This window comes from Sorex araneus, chromosome 2 (assembly GCF_027595985.1).
Source record: "Sorex araneus isolate mSorAra2 chromosome 2, mSorAra2.pri, whole genome shotgun sequence".
Lineage (NCBI taxonomy): Eukaryota > Metazoa > Chordata > Mammalia > Eulipotyphla > Soricidae > Sorex > Sorex araneus.
The window spans coordinates 235,928,618-235,952,824 of NC_073303.1; the positions used below are offsets into that span (position 1 = coordinate 235,928,618).

At 61.3% G+C, this 24,207-nt stretch overlaps 1 protein-coding gene across 1 annotated transcript; it reads right to left on the reverse strand.

Annotated features, from left to right (window-relative positions):
* Window positions 1-10,852: 10,852 nt before the first annotated feature.
* MAP2K2 (mitogen-activated protein kinase kinase 2) lies at window positions 10,853-22,647 on the reverse strand. Its single transcript, XM_004619426.3, has 11 exons — window positions 22,298-22,647; window positions 19,603-19,813; window positions 17,568-17,714; window positions 15,292-15,369; window positions 14,884-14,935; window positions 14,667-14,791; window positions 14,369-14,582; window positions 12,784-12,848; window positions 12,572-12,633; window positions 11,576-11,621; window positions 10,853-11,088 (listed from the first exon to the last, which is right to left on the reverse strand). The coding sequence occupies exons 1-11, from the start codon at window positions 22,387-22,389 to the stop codon at window positions 10,978-10,980; spliced, it is 1,203 nt and encodes a 400-aa protein (XP_004619483.2). The 5' UTR covers window positions 22,390-22,647; the 3' UTR covers window positions 10,853-10,977.
* Window positions 22,648-24,207: the final 1,560 nt, after the last annotated feature.

The window sequence follows — 24,207 nt, forward strand, 5'->3', positions numbered from 1 at the left end:
AGCCTTGCCAGGACTGGTCCTCAAGCGTGCATCAGGAGTCAGCCCTATGCACAGTCTCTCCTCCAAAAAAGAGAAACTCAACAGGGGCTGGGGAGGAGGTCCAGGAGACAGGCGTGGGAAAGCCTCACAAGGCCCCCATGCACCCCACGGATGGGTGTGGCCTCCATAAAAGGTTATATATTTATATGCATTTATAGAGGAGATCATTACCTTTTTTAAAATTTTATAGGCACGGAGCTCAGGGCTGCGCGCGTGTGACTTGTCAGCCCGGCAGTGTGAGCTGAGGGCTCAGAGCCCAGTGATGTGCTATGTTTCAACCCAAGACCACACATGGTGGGGTAGGGGAACACAGGTAAGTAACAATAGAATTAGGGCCCCCAGCTGGAGCAATGAATGGTTCAGCAAGAAGGGCGCTCACCTCGCACTTGACCGACCTGGGCTCGATCTCTGGCGGCCCAGAAGGTCCAAGAGTGATCGCGGAGCACTGCTGAGTGTGACCCCAAAAAAAACAAAATAAAAAATAAGATTGGAAAAAAAAATTAAAAACATGCTTGGGTCAGGGTGATAGTACAGTGGGTAGGGCGTTTGCCTTGCACGCGGCCGACCCCAGTTCGATTCCCGGCATCCCATATGGTCTCCCCAGCACTGCCAGGACTAATTCCTGAGCACAGTGCCAGGAGTAACCCCTGAGCATCACTGGGTGTGACCCAAAAAGCAAAACAAAACAAAACAAAATAAAAAGTCATGCTTGGGTCTCTCAGATGCTAGACCTGTGTTTTGTGCCTTTGTGTTTTGGCCTTGTCTCCGTCACCCTGCTTCTCTCTCTCTCTCTCCTTTTTTTTTTCATTTTTTGCTTTTTGGGTCACACCTCCTGGTGATGCACAGGGGTTACTCCTGGCTCTGCACTTAGGAATCACTCCTGGCGGTGCTCGGGGAACCCCATGGGATGCCAGGAATCTCCAAGAGGGGTGGAGGAATTGAACCTGGGTCGGCTGCATGCAAGGCAAACGCCCTACCCGCTGTGCCATTGCTCCAGTCCCTCTTTCTCCTTTTTGTTTGCTGCTCAGGGGCTGCTCCTGACTCTTGCTCAGGGGTGGTACTGGCCATCACACCCGAGACTCCTGCATGCAAAGCCTGTGCCCCATCCCGCTAAGTTCTCACCTCTTGTTTTTGTTCTTCGTCACTGTTGGGTTTTGGTTTCTTTTCATGGGGGGGGGGGTGTGCCACACTTAGTGGTACTCAGGCTAACTCCTGGCTCTGTGCTCAGGGGTCAATCCTGGTGGGCCATGGGGGACCGTATGAGGTGTTGGGATCAAACTGTTATGAACCACGATGTTCCAGGCAAGCGCCTTCTCCACTGAAGTATCTTTCTGAAGGCCCTTAAGAGTTTGGGGGTGTGAGGCTGGAGAGATAGCACAGTGGATAGGGCGTTTGCCTTGCACGCGGCCAACCCGGGTTCAATTCCCAGCATCCCATATGGTCCCTCGAACACCGCCAGGGGTAATTCCTGAGTGCAGAGCCAGGAGTAACGCCTGAGCATTGCCGGGTGTGACCCAAAAAAAGCAAAAAAAAAAAAAATTAAGAGTTTGGTGGTGAAGGTTGGGGCCACACCCAGCAGTACTCAGGGCTGACTCCTGGCTCCACACTCAGGGGTGACTCCTGGAAAGCTGGGGGATGGGGATTGAACCCGAGTCAGCTCACATGTAAGGCAAAATCCCTCCCCTAAAATGGTGTTGCTCTGGGCCCACGGTTTTTTTCCTGTTATTTCTTTGGCTGCCCCTTAATTTTTTTCTTGGTTGCTGTTGAATGAACTTTGGGGCATCTGGCCTTTGCAATAGCTACTCTGGGTTCTTCATGGATCTGTAGTTCAGGGCCTGACTCCCCCCCCCACCGCCCCAGCGTCAGCCTGGTGTCTCTCTCTTCTGGGGGTCTGTCTCTTTTTCCTCATTCCGCTCTCTGCTCACATAACACGCCCTAAAACACGTGACCAAAGAGAGACGGAGAAGGAGAAAGAAGAGAAGAGGAAAGAAGGGAAAAGAAATGAAGACCGAGGGCCGGAGTGATAGGACAGTGCGGAGGGCATTTACCTTGCACACAGCTGACCCGGGTTCAATCCCCGGCATCCCATAGGGTCCCCCGAGCACTGCCAGGAATAATTCCTAAGAGCAGAGCCAGGAGCAACCCCTGAGTATGCAGGGTTGGAACCAAAGGGAAAAAGAAAAAAGAAAAAGAATGAAAGACAGAGAGAGGCTGGAGCGACAGTAGAGAGGGGAGGGTGCCTGCCTTGCATGGGGCCCACCTGGGTTCGAGTTCAATCTCAAGCATCCCAAAAAGTCCCCTGAGCACCATCAGGAGTGATTCTTGAGCACAGAGCAGGGAGTTACTCCTGAGCACTGCCAGGCATGTCCCCCCCACACACAAAAATAGTACTGCAGGCAGGGTGATTAGACCCCAGATGTTCCCCCAACCCTTAACAGTGGTGACCCCTGAGCATAGAACCAGGAGTGAACCTTGAGCACTGTTAGGTGTGCCCGCCTGAAAAAAAAAAGAGGGGGGAGAAAAGTAAGAATCCTAGACAGTACCAGAAGTTGTTAACTTCCCTGTGTCCCTGTAATTTTTTTTTTTCTTTTTGGGTCACACTGGCGATGCACAGGGCTTCCTCCTGGCTCTGCACTCAGGAATTACTCCTGGCAGTGCTCAGGGGACCATATGGGATGCTGGGAATCGAACCTGAGTCAGCCGTGTGCAAGGCAAACGCCCTACCTGCTGAGCTATCGCTTCAGCCCCACTTATTTGGGTTTTTATTTGTTGTTTTTTTGTCTTGGGCCACACCTGGCAGTGTTCAGGCCTTCGTCCTACCTCTGTGCTCGGCAAACATTTCTTTTTTTTTTTTTTTTTTTGCTTTTTGGGTCACACCCAGCAATGCACAGGGGTTACTCCTGGTTCTACACTCAGGAATTACCCCTGGCGGTGCTCAGGGGACCATATGGGATGCTGGGATTCGAACCTGGGTCAGCCTGGGTTGGCCGCGTGCAAGGCAAGCGCCCTACCCGCTGTGCTATTGCTCCAGCCCCTCGGCAAACATTTCTGGCTGTGCTCAGGGGACCCAATAGGGTTCCAGGGATTGAACTCACGTTGGCTGTGTGCAAGGCAAGCACCCTACTGGCTGTACTGTCATTCCCCCCCATGAACAGTCTCATAATCAAGTGCTAAGTCTCCCCCAAATGAGTGTCCACAGGAGGTAGGGGTCTCTCACTGCATTCACCCCACCCTTGGACAATGTCCGTTCTAAGGAGGAAGGACATTCTGACCCCCACTACAACATGACCCGAGGGACAGAGAGTCGGTGATACGAACCGGACACCCCAGGACACATCCTGGAGGACCCTTCCCCTAGGAGGTCCCTAGGGGACCCCACTCTGGAGAAACAGGAAGCAGATGAGGAGCAGGGGCTGGGGGCAGGAAGGAGGGGTGCGCTTCCTGGGACAGTTCCCGTGGGGGGGATATGGAATGTTCTGGAGACGAGGTGGGGAGGGTCATAAGACCCCGTGGGTGTCCTTCAGGCCTCTCTCCGCTGGGCACTTGGATGAGGTAAAAATAGCAAATTTGAGGGGCCAGAGCGATAGGATAGTGGGGGGAAGGTGTTCGACTTGTAAGCAGCTGGCCTGGATTTGATCCCTGGCACCCCAGAGGGTTCCCCAGCAAGGCCAGGAGTGCCACAGCTGGGTGTGCCCTCCCCACCCCACCCCGTGAAAATAAAAAAAAAGAAAGAAGAGTCATCCTTCCGTCTCCCCCAGTGTCTCAGTAGAGCGCCCACCCCCCACCCCTCTTTCCCGTGCGCAGCCTCTCTCGGGAGCACTGGGCTGGTTCTGTGGGCTGGTTCTTGCAGACTCTGATTGGAAGGCCACGGAAGTGCCCCTAAGCACCTCTGGGGTGTATCCAATCTGCTTTCTGGGACTCCTCCCAGGCTCTTGGCCCCTCCCCAGAGGCCCCGGGCAGGGCTAACTTTTAACCAGCACCTCCTGCCAGGATGCCAAACTCCGCAAGCAAGAATGGAAGCACTCTGGCAGTGAGGGGTTCCCAGCTTCACTGCCTTGCCCCCTCCTGGGAGCACCCCTGCCTCCTGCCTCCTAAGTTCTCCCCGGGAGCAGCTCTGGCTCCTGAGTCCTGGGAAACCTGTCTCTGGGTAGAAGAAAAGCCTGACACTCAGAGCCTGCGGTTCAGTCTCTTTGTACCCCACTGAAGACACCACTTAGGGGCTGGACAGGTAGGACAGAGGGGAGAAGCTGCCTTGCTTCCAGCTGGGGTCAGGGTTGGATCCCTGGCATCCCATTGGGTCTCCTGAGCCCCACCAGGAACCCCAGGACTGATTGCTGAGCACAGAGCCTAGAGTCAGCCCTGAGCATTGCTGGGTGTGGCCCCTAAATGAATCAACCAAATAAAAATGCTACATAGGGGCTGGAGCAATAGCACAGCGGGTAGGGCATTTGCCTTGCATGCAGCCGACCTGGGTTCGATTCCCAGCATCCCATATGGTCCCCTGAGCACCGCCAGGAGTAATTCCTGAATGCAGAGCCAAGAGTAACCCCTGTGCATTGCCAGGTGTGACTCAAAAAGAAAAAAAAAATGCTACATAGTCTGCAGAGGTACTCAGTGCTCTGGGGTCCCTCCAGCAGTGCTGGGAATAAACCTGGAGCCACCGATCATTTTATTATTTAAAATTTTTTAATTATTTATTATTTTTATAATTGGGGGCACACTTGCCAGGGGTTAGGGCTGTTCCCAGTTCAGTGCTCAGGGTTCGCTTCTGGCAGTGACTGGGAGTGGGGGGGGGGCTCTGCTTGCTAGGCAAATGCTCGACCCTCAGGACCATGCCTCCAGCCTGAGTCTAATTTTTTTTTTTTCATTTTGTTTTTGGGGGCCACACCCGTTGATGTTCAGGGCTTACTCCTGACTCTACTTAGGAATCACTCCTGGTGGGCTTGGGGTCTGTGTGTGGGGAGAGACCCAAACGGATGCCAGGGATCCAACCTGGGTCAGCATGTGCAAGGCCAGTGCCCTCCCCTCTGTCCCATCACTCGGGTGCCCCTGAGCCTAATTTCAACCTTCCCTGCTCCCAAAGATGCCTGCGTCACCTCTCTCCCTGCTCTGCCCACCAGAAAGCCCCTCACCTCAAACTAAGATCTGAGCCCCCCTACCCTTACATCCTCCCATATCCTCCTGTGACCCCCTCCCAGTCTGTTTGCACTGGTCGTGGAGTAGACCTAGTCTTTGCATCTGTGGTGCTTGGGGTCCCTCCAGCCTGAAACTAGGGTTCCTGCCAAGGGTGTGTGTGTGTGGGGGGGGGACAGCAGGTACACCCCAGGTGGAACAGGATCCCATGGCCATCCCTGGAGAGATGGATGGGCCCTGGTTAGAAGCCCCGTGGCGCAGGCAGGCGCGGGAGGGGGCGGGGGTGGGCGAACGTGGCATCCGGGCGCACCCGCCAGTCCGCCCCTCTGGGCGCGCACGTTTCTTTTTTAAAATCACCGCAATTTCCACCGCGGTTTCTCCCAGCGCGCCGCCTGCCACGTGGGCCGGCCCGGGCATCCCCCCCACCCCCCTCCGTCCCTGTCCGCGGGGCTGCCTCCAGGGCCCTCCAAGGCCCGGCTGGTGGCAGCTTCAGTTTCACTTTGGAATCTCTGGTTTCACTTTCGGGGGAGGGGGGGAGGGAGAGACCCAGCAAGGAGGGAAGCTGGGGGTGGGGGGGTACGTGGGTCAGGTGCACCCTCCACCCCGTTTCCCGGCTCGCCGCCCCGGGGTTCTGACCTCCCTCTGCAGCCTACGCAGCAGTAGCAAGTGGGGGGAGAAGGAGGGGGGGAACACAAGCCGTCAAGGTCAAGGGGTGAAGGTCAAGTTCTCCCGGTGATGCCCTTGAGTCTCCGCAGGGCCCCGGGCTCCCCCGTCGCCCCCACCCCTCCCACTGAGTCCCCAAGGGAGGGGGCGGGGCCGCGCCTTAGCAGAACAGGATGTCGGTGGCCTTTCCCCGGCCAGGGGACCCTTGACCCAGAATCTAGCTGGAAAGGCGGAGCCGCGGGGGCCCGGGTGCGGGGTCTGGGGCGGGGCCGCGGCTTTGCCCTGGGCGCCTGGGGCGGGCCGGTAGGCGGGGCCTTTCCCGCCGGGGCTGGCAGGTGGGCGGGGCCTATATTAGCCACGCCCTGGCCCTTCCTGCAGGCTGGGGTCGCCCCGCGCCCACTCCCCACCGCGGGCTGGATAGGTACCCCCTGTTTTCTAGGCCTGGTGGAGGCCTGGGGTTACTCCCCCTGCCGCCGGGCCTGGCCGCTGCACGCTCAGAATTGAAGAAGGAAGGACGGTTTGCTGGGCTTGATAAGGCTTTTTATTGAGGGTGTAATTCAGGCTGGGCGCGAGCACCTTCCCCTCACCCCCCCCCCTCCCGCCCAGTGCGCCCCGTGCAAGCTGTAGTTCTAGAACATTCCAGCAGCCCTGCAGGAAGCTGGGTCTCTCTCCCCATCAGCACTCCGCCCGGGGCGCAGCTGCCCCAGCCCCTGGCACCGCCACTCACTTCCTGTTCTGGACCTTTCCGTCTCCCCGGGGGATCCCACCCAGAGAGGTGGCAGCCGCGGTGGGGGCAGCCTGGTCCTCTCCCTGCTGGTGTCCCATGTACCAGTGACCCTTTTTCACCGCCAAGGAGGGCTGTGCTCCGTGAGGGGCACCCGCGCTGTCGGAAGCGGGGGAGCCCGCTTGGGGACAGGTGTGAGAGCCACCCCCAACAGGTGTGGCCCGCCGCCTGTCTTATCGCCACAATCTGTGGGCGCGGGCACCCGCGTTTTCTAGGGGATAAGCACCCCGAAAAAGCACGGAAAAGGAGCCACCCCCGCTCCCGGGGCTTCTCGGGGATTTTGCTGAATTTGGGGCGAGAGGATGCTCCATCCTCAGGCAGGGTACGCGGAGTCCACAGGGAAGAATGGGGCGGATAATGGGGTGCGCTGTGCTCCCTCTCCCAGACCGGGGAGCAGGGACCCAGACTGGGAACGCAGCCCTTGAAAAGTGATCCCTCCCCTTTAATGCGGCTGTCCACTGGCCAGAGGAGGGGGGTGAAAGAGGGAGGGCACGGACAAGGGAGAAGGGGTGGGAAAGGAAGGCGGGGGCAAGGCCCAGAGATAGAAGGGACAGTGGGGAAGGCTGCCTAGACCAGGTCAACCTGGGTTGGATCTCCAGCACCCGATAGGGTCCCCCCCACTCCCCTGCTCCACCCAGCTCCACCACGAGTAATTCCTGAGGGCAGAGCCAAAAGTAACCCCTGAGCATCACTGGGTGTGGGCCCCAAACAAACAAATAATAAAAAATTTAAAAAGTAAAAAGAGAGAAGGGAGGGAGGGAATGAGAGGAGGGGCGGGGGGGGTGGAAAGGGAGGTGGCTTCTGGTCACAGGTGGGCGGAGTGACCTACCCACACCTGTGCAGGGCTGCTGGGCCAGTATTCCCCAGGCCAGGGGAAGGGGGCACCTAATGTCCCATTCCAATCACCTGCTGCCACTTCCTGGTGGTGTCCCATGCCCCTCGGCCCTCCTGCAGCCCAGAAGGGCTCTGCACGTCTCCCAGGATACCACCTGGGGGTCTGAAAGGTAAGATGGTGAGGAAGGCACACAGCTGACTGGGATTTGATGGGGACCCCGAACCCCACCTGGGTGTCCCACCTGCCTTGGGTGTCTTGTCTTCTCCCTGAGAAAACAGTAAACCCAGGTGTAGAATTTCCTTAAAGCTGAACAATTCCGTTGTTTTATTTAGTTCAATTAATTTTATTTATTTTGGGTTACACCCGGTGATGCTCAGAGGTTACTCCCAGCACTCTACTCAGGAATCACCCCTGGTGGAGCTGGGGGGGGGCGCGGAGAACCCTATGGGATGTTGGGGTTTGAACCTGGGTCGGCCAGGTGTAAGGCAAACGCCTCCCTGCTGTACTATCATTCTGGCCGCTTTCCCTTTTTCTTTTTTTTTAAATTCCTAAGCAGTGCAGGGCTGGAGCGATAGTACAGCGGGTAGGGCATTTGCCTTGCACGTGGCCAACCCGGGTTCAATTCCCAGCATCCCATATGGTCCCCTGAGCACTGCCAGGAGTAATTCCTGAGTGCAAAGCCTGTGCATCGCCAGGTATGATGCAATAAATAAATAAATAGATAGATTTCCAAGCAGTGCTGAGGGCACAGGGGTCACTCCCAGTACTTGACCAACTTGGCTGGATGGTTCAATGGTTAGGCCTGTCCATACTCAGGGTCAGCAGAGCCACACCCAGTGGTGCTCCGGGGGCCTGGGAGGAGCCAGGGATCAAACTTGGGAACTTGCCTATGCTTCTCCTTAGATGTGTCTGGTCCTTATTTATTTTGGTTTTGGGGCCAGCAATGGTCCTGACTTACTCCTAGCTCTGCACTCAGGAATTACTCCTGGCAGTGCTCAGAGTACCCCATGCCCAGGATCGAAGCCAGGTTGGTGACATGCAAGGCTGGTGCCCTCCCTGCTGTCCTATTGCTCTGGCGCCTGATCTGTTCAGTCCTTAGAACTATCTCCCTGTCTCTAACCATTGATATTTTCCCCCTTTGTTTTGGGGTCATACCAAGCGTCTACACACCTGCTCGGGGTTACTCCTGGCTCTGCTCAGGAGCCATTCAGGACGGTGCCTGGGGCCCCCTACGGGATGCCGGGGATGGAACCTGGGCTGGCTGTGTGCAGTTAGCACCGTTCCCACTGTGGCTACATCCCGGGCCCCCCAACAGTTGATTCTTTGTGGCTTGCCCCCATGTGGTGCTCCAGAGCTACTCCAGACTTTGTGCTTTGGGGGTGCCGTGACTGGGGTTCCGGGGGTGGTGCCCAGCCCGCAGAGCTACAGGCCCAGGCCAGGAGTTGACTTATTCCATGGGGGAAAGAAGCCACAGCTGGCACTGCTCAGGGCTCCTGGTTCTGTCCAGGAATCACTCCTGGGGGTGCTGGGGTGGTGGAGCCTGGGCTGGCTGTGTGCAAGGCAAGTGCCTCCCCCCCCAAATGAAACAGCCCTTCCAGAAATTTCACTTCTGGGGCCGGAGAGAGAGCACGAGGTCAAGGGATCTGTCTTGCCCGTGGTGCACCCCACATTCATGGTCCCAGGGGCACTGATAGGACTGAGGCATTGAGCACAGAGTTGGTAGTACCTGGCATCTCTGGCGCGGCCCCTGAAACAAATCAAAGAAAACCCGGCCCCACTGGGAGGGACCCCTGAGCAGGGAGCCAGAGGTAAGGCAACTGGGGGTGGCCCCCCAAAGCAAAACCAAATCTCAGTGCCAAGAGCACATTGGGGAGGGCACTTGCCTTGCATGCAGCTGTGTTGGGTCTGATCCCTGGCACCCCACCAGGTCCCCCAGGCGTGATTCCTGAGTGCAGAGACAGGAGTAACCCCTGGGAATTACTGGGTGTCATCCACCCCCCCAAAAAAAAACAAACCTAAATCTGACTACACACCCCCGCTGTGGGAGGGGTGTCAGCCCCCCAAAACCCTTCCTACACCCGAGTACCAGGGGACCCCGGTCTGAGACTGGTGGGGGAAAACCTGGCCTTGGTGGCAGGGACACCTCACCCCAGGACATCAGGAGAGGGTGGCCTCGTCTGGGGTCTACAGGGACCTGGGGACCCTCCATAGGGTCTAGGGCACATGTGGCTGTCCCCAAAGCATTGCAGAAATAGGAGGGGACAGTCAGTGGTGAGGCCTGGGCTCTCCCCAGCTCCGGTGGTTGTTGGGGGGCCGCCCCAGGGCCTCCTGCATAGAGCCTGTGGGGCGGGGCAGGGCGGGGCGGGGCGAGACCTGGGTGCAGGGCAGAGGCGAGATGCTGAGTCACGGGTCTGGCTAGCCCTCCGAGAGTGAGGTCCCGGATTCCCCCACCCCCTCAATTCTACTTGTCTTGCTCTTTATAAATTCCTTTTCTGGGCGCGGGGGTGTGGATGCGGGACCCCAAGAGACCCTGAGACTGTCCCCAAGGCTGTCACTCAACACGTTTCCTGCGCACAGGAATACCAGGAAGAGGCGGCACAGCGCCCTACCTTCCCTGGGGAGCTGCGGGTGCTGGGGGGAGGGGGCTGCCGCCAGATAAGCATCGGCCAGTCGTGCCTTCAGGAAGTGCTGCGGGAGGGGGGAGGGCTGAGGTGCCCTTACTGGACAGTGTAAAGGCTGGACACGGGGAGAGGTGTCTCTCAGCGCTGGTGCCACTTGGGGCCCACAGTCAGAGGGGCGGGGTGGGGGGAGTGCCCTCTCGTCCCCTTACTGCATCCAGAGGAACACAGTGCCCAGGAAAGCTCCATGGAGGCCCCCTAGGGGAGCCCCCCAGCACACACTCTCTCTCTCTCTCTCTCTCTCTCTCTCACACACACACACACACACACACACACACACACACACACACACACACACACACACACACACACACGAGAAAGAATTGCCTGGGGGAGCCCCCCCAACACACACACACACACACACACACAAGAGAAAGAATTGCCTGGGGAGCCCCCCCAACACACACACACACACACACACACACACGCACACACGAGATAAAGAATTGCCTGGGGGAGCCCCCCCAACACACACACACGCACATACACAGAGGAGTGAAAGAATTGCCCACACACAACATACACACACGCACATGAGAGTGAAAGCACACACACACAGAGGAAAGAATCACCCCCACACACGCACACGCACAGAGGAGAAAGAATCGTCCACACACACGCACACGAGAGTGAAAGCGCGCGCGCGCACACACACACACACACACACACACACACACACACACACACGAGTGAGAGAAAGAATTGCCAAAAGGCCACACGTTGCTTTTTCTCTCCCTGTTTGGTTTTGGGTTTCTGAGGCGACAGAGACACCCCCACCCTGGAGCCCAGGCAGGCGGGGGCGCGTGTCCGGGGGTCTAGCCGTGGAGGGGGTCCGCAGGGCATCGTCACACGGCGGTGCGGGTGGGCGTGCTGGGCTGGTTCAGCCGCAGCGTCCGGCAGAGCCAACCGGCAAAGTCCACCTCTTCCACCTCGGAGCGCTTGATGAAAGCGTGGTTCTGTGGGTGAGAGCCGGAGTGAGGCGGGTCCCCCAGAGCTACCAAGGGGGACGGGCCTCCTGTTGGGGGTGACCTGCAGGGTATAGGTAACCCGGTCCCCAGTAAGGCGGTCTCAGGAAAGAAGCGGAAGTTTCTAGAAAGGATGGAATGTGTGGCCCCAAATGGGCCTGGCCCAAGGGGGCTGGGGAGGGAGAGGACACGCGGGACTGTGGGGTGGGGGGCGGGGTGTGTCCACAGGGGGCCCTGCTGAGGGGCGCGGACTTGAGCAAGGGGGACAGGGATGTCCAGGAAGGGCCGGGTTTGTCGAGGGGTGAGTGGGCCTGGGCAGCTTCCTTCCCGCCTGCGGGGGTCCCAGCAACCTGCAGGTTGATGTCCAGATATCCTGGGGGGGGTTGTACGGGGAGGTGGGGTTGCACGGGGGCTGGGGCACCCACATTTTCCACTCAGAACCGGCCCAGCACTCTCTGGCCCCCCCTTGCTCACTCACCATGAGCATCTTCAGGTCTGCTCGCTCGGCTGGGTTCTTGATTAGACTGTGGGGGTTCAGGTGGGGAGGGGGTGTCGAGGGACAGGGGTGGGGGAAGGAGAGACAAGACAGGCCGTGAGCAGTGGGGGTAGGGGTGCACTGGGGTCCTGAATCTGGAGCCCGGCCCGTTCCTGACCTCTGGAACCTCTATGGGGCTGATACTGGAAAGTTAACTGCTTTGGGGGTCCAGGGGAGATCCCCAATAGTGGCTGGCTGGGAGGGGGGCTGGGCTGACCGGCGTGGAGGACAAGGGTTCCGGCGATCAGACTCGGGGGTCTCCTGCACACCAGGCCAGTGGCCCCGCTCCTTTAGCATGTTTCAGCCCACAGGATGGGGACCTCGGCGGGGGGGGGGGGGCTCCATCCCCAGGACCACACAGGGTCCCCCGAGACCCTCCCGGAGTGATTCCTGAGCATTTGGGTATGGCCCCCAAACCCAAACAAAAGCAGCAAAGCCCAAGAAATGATTGGAGCATGCCTGGTTGTGCCGGGAAGTGTCCAGGGGTCCCTCACTGTGGCCCAGTCTGGAGTTTCCCTTTTTCGCGTGGGTGGGGGCACAGGAGGAACTGGGCCACACCCAGCTACGCTCAGGCTCTCTACTCAGGCATCACTCCTGGCAGTGACAGCGGCCCCTCTGGGATGTCGGGGGTCGAACCCAGGTCAGCTCGTGCAAGGCCAGCGCCCTCCCCACAGTGCTATTCACCTGGCCTGGCATCAGGGGTTCTCGTACACACCAGGGCGCGCTAAGGGGCCTTCTGAGCAGGGACACGTCCCCCCCTCGCCCCGCCACTACACCCCTCACGGGGCGTGGCTATATTCCCAGAAAGCCGTGGAGGTCACGGGGCTGGAGTGGGCTCGGGACAGGCCCTGAACACGGCAGCCCGAGACCAGCGGGAGGGTGGGGGGTGGAGCGCCCCGTCAAGCCGAGGGGCCTGCGCGGCTCCCCTGCGCCTCTTACCATTTATTTACAAACTCTTGGAAATCCTGCGTGAAGACACCAGTGGGCAGCTTGGGTGGCGGCTGTGGGTAGGGAGGGCAAGTGGTCAGGGCTGAGGCTCTGGGACCCGCGGTGCAGGGGGTCAGGTGGAGGCCGGGTTCCTGGGGACACCCACCCCACAGCGCCCCAAGCTCCCATAGGCAGGTGTGAGAGCGGGGGGCTTCCCGACCCACCTCATTCACAATGTAGTCCAGCAGCTCGAAGATGGCCATGGCTGGCCGGCTGTCCATGCCGTGCCCTGCGGGAGACCTGGGTGAGAGGTGTGTGCCTGCCCGCCCCTCCCTCCAGCACAGTGCCCCGAGCGGTTAGCGCCTGTCAGAGAAGCCGAGTGAGGGCCCTCCCTTCCTTGGAGGTGGGGGGGGACGAGACAAGGGCAGCCCATGACCTTGGCGGGGTGGCTGTCGGGCTGAGCCACTGACCCCTGCCCTACACCCGCTGGCCAGGCCCGGTTGGCAGCTGGACTTTCGCCTCCTGTCCCCCCCACCTGACATGGGCACGGCAGGGGAATGGGAGGGGCCAGGGTGGCAAATGGAGGCGCCCCAGCAGACGGGCTGCACCCCTGGGAACACACGGGTCTGGGCACGAGGAAACGGCTAAGCAGTGTCGGAGAGCAGACGCGGAGATGGAGATACACACACACACACATACACACACACACACACACACACGACACACAGAACCACACACACACATACTATACAAATAGAAACACAGACACACTAGCCATACACACAGGCACATACTATACACACAAATAGCCACACACACATTCACACACTATACACAACCATACATATACACAACACACAACTATACGCACAACCACAGACACGACACATATAACTACAGATACACAAATCTGCACTCTGGCTATACATACTCTGTTCAGACACATGACCACACACACAAGGACCCCTGCTCGCCCTCGGCCGGCAGGCCCGGGCTGCTCTGAAACCCCGTGGGTGCCCGTCCCTGAACAGACCAGACCCCAGTAGGCCCCCAGGGCTGGAACCATGCAAACGGGACCCGAATGCAGACAGGAAGATAGTTTGTGGGCACTGCTGAAGGGGCCGGGGCCTTCGGGGGTGACAGAATGTTCTGGAAGGAGATGGCCTGCCTTTCACATCCCGGCTTCGGGGCTTCCATCTCACGCAACCCTCTTCCTGCCAACCCTCCCGAGTCGCCCAGCACCCAAAGTGGGGCTGCCATGTCACCGGCCCCCCAAAGGGGTCAGAGTGTCAGCCATGTCCCTGGCAGTGGGGAGCCCCTCAAGCCTCGGGGCGCCCAGAGTCGCCCCCAGTCCAGCCTGCGGCTCCCCGTGACGGGGCTGTTTGGAGGGGCGGGGGTTGCAGGGGTGTGAAGCCAAGAAGCCACATGAGGACATTCTGAGTCACATTTGCCGCAGTGCTTGCACCGCCCCCCGGCCCCCTGCAGGATGCCAGGGCCCAGAGTGCACAGCGGGCAGGGCTCTGCGGGCAGGGGGCACGGGGTGCACGCGCGTTTGTGCCTGCAGCCGGGCGCAGGGGTGAGTGTCTACACCCCTCCAGCTGGCAGCAACAGGTGCTCTGTGCCCCCAGCAGCCTGGGGACCGTCTGAGCTCAGCCGACCCCAGCCAGCTCGGCCTAGCCGATGGGGGGGCGGGGGGAGGGAAACAGGTGGGGCTGAGGGGAGCCGGATGGCGGGGCGGCAGCTGTGTTCCCAGGCGCAGCTTTCGGGGGGATGGGAAGACACGCGCGCGGCCGTCCCCAGGGGCCGTACCGCTGATGGGGCGCCCGGGGGGCCGAGGCCTGGGCGACACGCTGTGGGGCTCGCCCTCGGCGCCGTCCCCCACGGGCCGGCCGAAGATGGCCTCCAGCTCCTTGGCGTCGGGCGGGGGGATAGGGTAGCGGCCGATGGACAGCTCCACGAGCGACAGGCCCATGCTCCAGATGTCCGACTGGACCGAGTAGTGGGTGCCCTGCAGACGCTCGGGCTGCGGGGAGAGACGGGGTGGGTGGAGGCACGGCCGGCCAGGAGCACCCCGGTGCCCCCACCTGCGTCCCGGCCAGGGACTCACCGACATGTATGACCGCGTCCCCACGAAGGAGTTGGCCATGGAGTCGATGAGCTGTCCGCTCACCCCAAAGTCGCACAGCTTGATCTCCCCCCTGGAGTTGACTAGGATGTTGGACGGCTTCACATCTGGAGGCGAGGATGAAGGTCCCGGGGTGAGGGGCTGCCTCGATGGGGACCCCAACCCTCTCCCTGGCCCCAGGGGCGCTCCCGCCCCTCACCTCGGTGCATGATCTGGTGCTTCTCCCGGAGGTATGCCAAGCCCCGCAGGACCTGAGGGGGCAGGGGGAAGGGGCGGGATGAGTAGGGGGTGGGCAGGACGCCCCCTCCCAGGGCAGGGGCACCTGGATGGACACAGGCCATCACCAGTGTCTCCGCCGGGCACTCTGTCCAGGGTCAAGCCTGCCCCCAGGAACAGGTGGGGGGTATATGGGGACTCGCCCCCTCGGAGAGGCCCCAGGGCACCCCCAAACCTGACCCCCACCCAGCGCTGTGCTGGAAACACGTGTGCAGGCACACAGCCAGTGGGCGGCCTGAGCCGGGCCAGCGTGGTGGGGTGGTCCAGTGGGCAGCCCACACCCCCACTCTGCAATGCTGACCACCCCACCCGCGCTCGTGCCCCCACTCACCGCTATGCTGACTTTCCCCAAGATCTCCTCGGGGATCCGCTTGGCCTCCTTGAGCACCTGGTCCAGGGAGCCCCCGTCCTAGAAAGGAGCCGGACAGGCTGAGCTGGGGCCGGAGCAGGGCCCCACACTGCCCACCAACCATTCACGTCGGCGGAGGAAGCTTAGGGGCAGCGGCCAAGGGCGCCCTGGGTGGAGGGGGCCCAGGTGACCCACCTTCCCAGGTTGCCACGGGAGCCGCACAAGCCAGGCCTGCCCCTCAGCTGCAGGGGTGCAGGTGGCTTGGAGGCCCCCTCTCCCATTCCACCCGAGCGAGCCGAGGATAAGAGGTGAGTGTTTCTTATTGCCACAGGGGAGGAGAAGGCACCGTTTTGGGGGGGGGGGGGCGCTCCAGGACTCAGCCCTGGGCTGCCCTGCTGGACCCGGCTGGAGGCTGCCCAGTCACGGGGGGCACCTGGCTGCAGGTCAGCTTTTAAGGGGGTTCCAGAGAAGCTCTGGGCATGAGATGGAGGGGGGGTACCTGAACGCGAGAGGGAGGTGGGGTGAGGTGGGGCGCACAGAGGAAGTGAGAGCCCCAAGGCCCTGCACCCACCCACCCCAGATTCCTGCACCATGCCGGGGTTTACATGGGCTTTCTCTTGTTTCGGGGACCACACCCAGCGGTGCCAGGGGCCCAGGGGGTGCCTCGACCCCCACGCTTTCTCTCTGGTGCCCCCTTTCCGCTGTGTGCTTAGGCCTGGGGTTCACTGGAGCTGACCCCCCCACCCCCCACAGTGCTGAAGGCTGGAATGTGGCCAGTGCTCTGTCACAGGCCCCTGCCCCGGCCCCCTGAAACATGCCCCCTACCTGCCTTCGGGGAGAAACGCACAGGGCCTCTGTACCCCACACTGAGGGGTCACTGCAGGGGGCTGTGACAACCGCAGATGCCTCCTGGCTGTGCTGGGGCTCCCCGTGGGGTTGCAGGGGTGACACAGAGCTGAGGAGGCCCGCTCTGCGGCCCGGGGCTCTGTGTGGTTGGGGAGGTTCAGTGGGGTAATGTGGCCAGGATGTGGGGGTACGGGTGTCGCTGGACCCCTCCCAAGACCCGAGACTTTCACTCTGCCTGAGGCAGCCACAGGCTGTCCCCCTCCCTCTCCTCCCCTCTGCAGAGCGACCTTATCCCAGACCCCCTTCCCACAAACCCCTCTGTGCTCACGGGCTCATCTCTGCTGTTTTGGGTGGGAGCACACGGTTCTCCCCTTAGGGCCCAAGAACCACGACTGGCGGGGCCCACACCGGGGTACCCATGAGCAGCGCCAAACCCACCCGCCTGCATCCTGACACCCACCAGCAGTAGCCAAAGTCCTCAAAATGACCCTGCCCCATACAGCAGAGCCTGCCCTGAGCAAGGGCCCCGCCCCCAAGCACAGAGCCCCATCCAGGAAGTGTGCTCAGGGCTCACTCTTAGCTCAGTGCTCAGGGCTTACTTCCGGCTCTTAGAACAGTCTGTGGTGCGCAGAGCCCCCCAACCCCCACCCCGCCGTCTCATGGCGACTCAGTGGATGCCTCTGACAGCTCCCCCCTTACTTGATGTCCCCCAAGCCTTCTGCCTTCCCGGTGGGAGAAATGGCGCCCGACTGGGGCAGCCACAAGGTGACTCCACCTCCCCTGGGGCAGGTGAGCCTCAGATCTGCATAGGGAAGGCCTGGCCGTGGAGGGCCAAGGGGAGTCTGCTCCCCAAATCTGCAGGAAAAACAAACACCTCCCTGCGCCCAGGGTGTCCGGGAGGGAGAGGTGAGGGCAGAGTGCATAGTGGGGGGACGCATGGGAGGGCCCCCATCAGACCAGACGGTCTCTGACAGCTCCCCACGAGGAAAGGAGCTCGAGGGTCACTGTCCCTAAGGCCCGGGCTCCCTGGGGTCCTCTCGCTCCAATCTCCTTCCTGCCTGTTTCCATACCACGGGGGGCAGTGGGGTGGGCTGGGGAGGCTAAGGCAGCCACCAGTAGCCCCCAAGGGACAGTCTCGTTGCTGCTTGGTTCTGTAAGTGCCTCCCCCCGCTTTTTTTTGCTCTTTTGGGTCACACCCGGCGATGCACAGGGGTTACTCCTGGCTCTGCACTCAGGAATTACTCCTGGCGGTGCTCAGGGGACCCTATGGGATGTTGGGAATCGAACCCGGATCGGCCATGTGCAAGGCAAACGCCCTACCCGCTGTGCTATCGCTCCAGGCCCTCTGTAAGAGCCTTTGAGCTGGGTGGGGAGGGCTGCACTGCCACCCTCTCAGCCTGCCCCGCACCCACCATGTGCTCCATGCAGATGCTGATCTCGCCGTCGCTGTAGAAGGCGCCGTAGAAGCCCACAATGTAGGGCGAGTTGCACTCATGCAGCACCTGCAGCTCCCGGATGATCTGGTTCCGGACGGCAGGCTTGATCTCCAGGTGGATCAGCTGGGGGGTGGGGGGGCGGGGGGAGTCAAGGCTGGTGGCGGGGGTCTCTCCAGCCCCGGGAAGCAAGAGCCCGTGCCCACCTGCCATGCCCACTGAGCCTTACGCCCACCCAGAACCCCACCCTGCATCTACCTGACGCCACCCGACAGGGGGAGGAGGGCAGCGGGGGCCAGCCACACTCTTTCCATTCTGGAGGCCCCCCCCCACCCCTCTGGCATTCCTAAGCCCCCGCTCCTGCCAGGAAGGAGTCATGTCCCCCTCCCCCCCGCTCCCAGGCCTCTCCCCAGAGTCCTGGTTCTGGGAAGGGAGCGGGAGATGCTGGCCCGCAGTGCTGCGGACAGACGGATGGACGGACAAACACACCCAGGGCCTGCCCGCCCGGCTGTCCTGGAACTGGTCCCGTGGCTTCCCCAGCATGTCCTACTGGTTCCTGGCACGTCCCACAGGTCTCCAGCCAGCCGCCCCGAGAGAGCACGGCCGGGGCTGTCAGCCCAGCGGCGGGCAGGGCCTGGAGGGCTCCACCCTGCCAAGGCCGGTGACCTCGTCCGCGCAGCACGTCAGGAATTCCTACCTGGCGCCCCGGAATCCAGAACCGAGGCCAGGCCAGTGGGGCGGTCCAGGCTGGAGACCTCTCCTATACCCCGCCCCCACTTTTTTATTATAATTACTTTCCCCCCCCCTCAGCCCCACCCAGCTGTGATTCCTGGCTCTGGGCTCAGGGATCACTCCTGGCGGTGCTTGCCGACCCTATAGGGTGTCGGGAATCTAACTCAGTCAGTGCCCTCCCTGCTGGACTCCCGCTCTGGCCTCCTCCCCACCACCTATGGCAGGGGAATGGACGCCGAGAGGGATGGGCAGGAACCTAGTAGCCAGCCCCCCACAGGCCCCAAGGCAGAGGCCGTGAGCCTCGGCAGGCCAGGGAGAGTGGCCTAGCTACAGCCCCTCCCTATGTCCCCCAGCCCAGCCCCCAGTAGCTAGGACACAGGACTTGGGGAGCCGGGACTGCTAGAGAGCCCCCCTCTAGTTTCTGCTCCCCTCCCACCAGCCCTCAGGTCTCCCCTTTTCTGCCCCCACCGCCCCCCCACTGCTCAGGGCGATGGCAGCCAGGGAGGTTTGCAGGGCAGCGTTGTCCTCGCAGAGACAGAAATAGAAAGCTGGTGGCTGGGTGGCAGGGGGGAGGCGGGCAGGGCCACGCGAGCAGGAGGGAGCACTGCAGAGTCAGGCTCTACCCTGAGGAGCCTGAGCGTGTTCCCCCCATCCAGACGTCGGGGCAAGGGGGCCCTGGTTTTCCCAGTCAAGAACCTGAGGAGCTGCCCGTCCAAAGAGGCGGCAGCAACTGGTGACTGACAGCTGTCACCCGGCCGCCCCTTCCATCCCCCCACGGGATGTTAGCAGCAACACCCCTGCTGTCCCTGCATAGGGGTAAGGCTGCCTGGTGCCACGGGAGCCTGGATGACACAGGTCAGAGCATACATGCAGGAGGGGCTGGTGGCTGCTTTTTGGGGTGTTCAAGTGGACAGACCAAGATGAAGTGCACCATGAAGCTGGTTTCTGGGGGGTGACTTCACAAAACTCAGCCTATGGGGGCTGAAGCGACAGGATAGGGGGGAGGGCACTTGTTTTGATCCCTGGAACCTCATAGGGTCCCCTGAGCCCCAGCAGGAGTGATCCTCCAGTGCAGAGCCAGGAGTCAGCCTTGAGCACCCCGGGTGTGGTCCCTAAACCCAAAAACAGTGAGAATCAGCTTATTTAAGCCTCTCTGAAGATGGGCCTTGCCCAATCAGCTGAAGTCTCGAAGTCTCGCAGGGCAGGGAGGCGGGGCTTAGCCCCAGCAGCCAATCAGCACACAGAGGTCGGGTCTTGAAAACCCAGCGTGGCTGGTCCTCACCTTTCTGGCCATGATGAGCCCCGAGGGTCTGTGCTGGACCTTGGTGACCACGCCGCCATTGCCGGCCCCAAGCTCGGAGATCTTCTCGAAGTCGTCATCTTTGAGTTCCCCGACCTTGGCCTTCTGGGTGAGGAAGGCTTCCAAGCGCTTCTTCTGCTGCTCATCGAGTTCGAGCTCCTCGAGCTTCTTCTGCAGGTCCACCAGGTTCGCTCTGTGGGAAGCCGAGGGCCAGGGTTGGGGACAGGCAAGAACTGCCCCAGCCAGGGCTCTGGAGGCAGCTGCTCCGCAGAGGGGCCAGGCGGGCCCGGGACTGAGGCCCATAGCCCTCCCCCTTTCCTGGTACCAGGATTCTAGAATGCATAGGAAGGAGATAAGGCAGGGGCGCAGGGAGGAGGTCAGAGAGGGGTATAGGGAGAAGGTCAGACAGGGGTGCAGGGAGGAGATCAGACAGGGGTGGGTGTAGGGGGTAGGTTAGAGAGGAGCATAGGGGGAAGGTCAGACAGAGCTGTAGGGGGGAGGCTAAAGAGGGGTTTGGGGAGAGGCCAGACAGGTACAGGGAGGAGAGTCAGACAAGGGTGTAGGGGGATGAGGTCAGACAGGGATGTAGGGGGTGCAGGGAGGAGAGTCAGAAGGGGTGCAAGGGGTAAGGTTGGGGTGTAGGGGGAGGTCAGACAGGGGTGCAGGGAGGAGGCTAGACAGAGCTGCAGGGAGGAGGTCAGACAGGGGTGCGGGGTGGGGGGGTCAGACTGGGGAGTGGGCAGACAAGGCCCAGACCACCTCTCTCCAGTGCAGGCGGCGGCACGGGCCCATGCTGCTAAGCAGTGGTGGGGGGTTGGCCTGGCGGTAGGAGCCAGCTGAGGAGCCCCGAGAAGTTCCGCAGAGGCACAGCCTGAGGGCGGGGCCCTACCTAAGCTCCCAGGCGCCCCGGGCATTACCGTAAGTACTGTAGGTGACCCACAACTGCCCCATCAGTAAAGCCCCAGGCAGGCGCACTGCATTTTGATGAGGGGACAGAAAGGGGGCGATTCAAGGGGCTATATTTTCCCCCGCCCCTGCCAGCACCTGGAACTAAACCCAGGAAGAGGTGGGGACACCCTAGAGAGGCCCTAGGGTTTAGAGTCCCACCTACAAACTTAAGCTCCAGGCCAGCTTTCAAATGCCTACAGGACCCCCTCCCCTCCACACCAGGCCCCGAGGTCCAGGGGTTCTGACAAGCGAAACCAAAGCCCAGGGAACCCACAAACACAGCAACATAAATGAGCCAGCCAACTCGGGTTTGCCCCCACCCCGGCTCTGACCTGTGGCCTGTGCGAAAGAGGGGGTGTAGCCCTGAATTTAGCCGGCTGCGGGCAGAGAGGGGAAGTGGGAGGTGGAGGTGTGGCTCTGAACAAAGTCTGACCCCCACCCCGTTGGCTCCCGGGTGTCTAAGCCAGGCCGGCAGCTGCAGGGAACCTCAAAGAGTGCAGTCAAGCAGGGGGTGAAGAGAGGGGAGATAGGGGTTCTCCACCACCCACCCTATCTCCTGCCTGAGCCCGACTCCCCTACAAGTGAGTGTAAAGGGGTGCCAGGCCAGAGGGAGATCCCCCAATGGGGTAGAGCCTGAGCTGCCACCCTTGAGTTCAGAGGTGCCCAGAGGGATGAAGGGGGGGAGGGAAGAAGCACAGGTGGGAGAAAAGGAGGGACTCCACCGGGCATAAGTGGAGGGGGTGCAGTCTCTGGAAGGTGGGGACCCCTATGCCCGAACCCTCTGGGAGAGGGGCGTTTCCTGATGGAGAAGGAATTAACTCCCCAAGGAATGGGCATCTCCGTGCACAGAGAATCAGGGTGCCCTCAAAAGGTGGGGAAGGGGTTCCGAAAAAGACCCCCACCTCCCAAGCCCTAGGCTGAGCTCAGAGCTGCAGCTCCCAAATCCGGGGGACCACATGGAGCTCCGACACGGGCCACTGGGGCAGCCGGGGCAGGAAGCCACGGGGAACCATTGTGGGGCACAGGGGTCACCCTGTCAGCGGCGTGAGCTCCCGGGTGCGGTTCTGCCACGACAAACACCCGCTCTGTGCTCTGTCCCGACCCGGATCCTCACCCGCCCTGGATCCTCACCCGCCCTCCGGGGCTGGGGTGGGGGAGTGTCCCCCATCTTCACTCCCGCCCGGCACCCCAGCCTCTTCACCTCGGCTGGGCCGCCCGCACACCAATCCCAGCACCATCTTCTCAAGTCCTGAGATGCCAATTCCCTCACCCCCCCATGCTTCATGGATCCCCAGCCTTGCTCCAGAGACCCCCAAACCCCCCCTAATCTATCTCACTTCCTAGAGCCCCTTTTCTGAGACCCTACAACTAGTGTGTCCCACCCCCGTCCTCCCTCTGCACCACCGTGTCCCCCTTTCCTGGGGCCCCTCACTCCAGTCTCTGCAAGAAACCCCGTTCTGGGGCGCAAAATTCCCCTCCCCCCCTCAGGCCACCCCTGACCCATCGTTCCCTAAAGAGTGGGGCCACGCCCCATCTCCTTCCTCCAGGGCCCTCCCTGCACCCCAGTCTCCGCTCCGGACCCTCTCTCCCCTCTTCCTCCTCACCTCGCTAGGACCCTCCCCTCGGCGTTCAGGGACAACGTCCCCGTCCCCCACTTGGCGCTCTCGGGGACCCCCCGGCCCCGCCTGTCCTTTGCCCCCGGGATGTGCCCTGAGCCCACCCCACTCACTCGGAGGCGCCCTCGCTGGTGGGGGACGGGCCCTCGGCGATGGCGGTGTTGATGGTGAGCGCCGGCAGCACCGGCTTCCTCCGGGCCAGCATCGAGGCTCCGCGGGCCGGCGGCGGCGGCGGCGCCTCTAGCCGGGGCCCATAGGGGGCGGGCCGGGGAGCGGGCGGCGCCGACGCGAGCCCGGGGCTGCAGCCGCGGCCTAGGCGGGCGCCGGCGTGGCGGGGGCGGGCGGCGCTGCACGTGGGGGCCGAGGGGCGCCGGGGGGCTCGGGCGCTCGGGAGCTGCCGCCGCCGCCGCCGCCGAGGCCCGAGCGAGGCTGACGCTGCAGCGGGGAGCCCCGGAGGCTGGGCGGGGAGGGGAGGGCAGCGGCGAGATTGCGCGCACCGCTCTCGCGAGAACCCGCGCCGGCCCCGCCCCGCTGGCCGTGGCGCCTGCGCACGAGCCCCACGCCGCCTCCCCTGGGCTGGGAAAAAGAGGCGGGGTCGGCGGCGCGGCGGGGCGCGTGCGCGCTGGCTCGCCTTCGGCGGTGCGTGTGCGCTCGACGCTAGGGGAGCCCCGGGCGAGCGACGCTGGGGGAGCGAGGGCGGCTGGGAAGCTGCGATGGGGGTGATGAGCGTGGGCAGGTGGGCAGCGGAGTTGGCCGGAGCCCGCAGAGCCTTGTGAGTGCCACGCACGGACGTGCCCAGCTAGCAAGGGGGAAAAAAAAATCCCCTAAATTTAGTTGAGGGGGAGGGGGTCGTGCAGAGTCGGCTATTTCTTCCCGTTACGGACGCAGAGCGCCGCCGTGGTTTTCCTCTTTTCTAAGAATGATCCCCCTGCTTTCAGGAAAGTACCTTTTAAGACTTACCTGCTGCAAACAACCTAGATCATTTAATATCCTCCTTAAGTGTAGCCAAGCAAACGCATGATCAGCCCCGTGAGGCCCATTCACAAGGTCCAGCGACCCTCCCCACTATCATTCTTCTCTTCCCCCCCACAGGAACTGACCCCGAGAAACAACCTTTCCTCTCCCCTACAACCACCCACCTACCGCCCCAACTACTTCCTGTTTCTATGGCGGGGACGCTGGAGGGGTGGGGCGTCACCCAGGATGTATCCCACTGGATTAGGCTCCTCACGACCTCAGGACCTCACGCATTCACTGTTTGTTGTCATTGTTTCCTTCCTTTAAAAAAAGTTTAAGAAGGGGGCTGGAGAGATAGCACAGTGGGTAGGGCGTTTGCCTTGCACGCGGCCGACCCGGGTTCAAATCCCAGCATCCCATATGGTCCCCTGAGCACAGCCAGGGGTAATTCCTGAGTGCAGAGCCAGGAGTAACCCCTGCGCATCGCCAGGTGTGACCCAAAAAGCCAAAAAAAAAAAAAAAGTTTAAGAAAAAGCTAAATAAATAAAAATTTAAAAAAAAAAGGGGGCTGGAGCGATAGCACAGCGGGTAGGGCGTTTGCCTTGCACGCGGCCGACCCGGGTTCGAATCCCAGCATCCCATATGGTCCCCTGAGCACCGCCAGGGGTGATTCCTGAGTGCATGAGCCAGGAGTGACCCCTGTGCATCGCCGGGTGTGACCCAAAAAGAAAAAAAAAATTAAAAAAAAAACACGTTTTAGGTCCCAGCGATACTGGAGCGGGGAGGGCGCTTGCCTTGCACGCAGTTGACTGGGGTTCAATTCCCAGCATCCCATAGGGTCCTCTGAGCGCACCAAGAGTAATTCTTGAGTGCAGAGCCAAGAGTAACTCCTGAGCACCGCCGGGTGTCGCCCCCACCTCGCTAAAAAAAGAACCCCACTTTTAAATAGGGGCTTTCCCAGAGATGCGGGTGTAGGGTTGTCACTCCTGATGTTTGTCACGGTGGTTGCTTGTGATTTCCAGCTTCTGGGGCCTCCAAAGTTCTTCAGGCCATAAGGTGCCTGGGA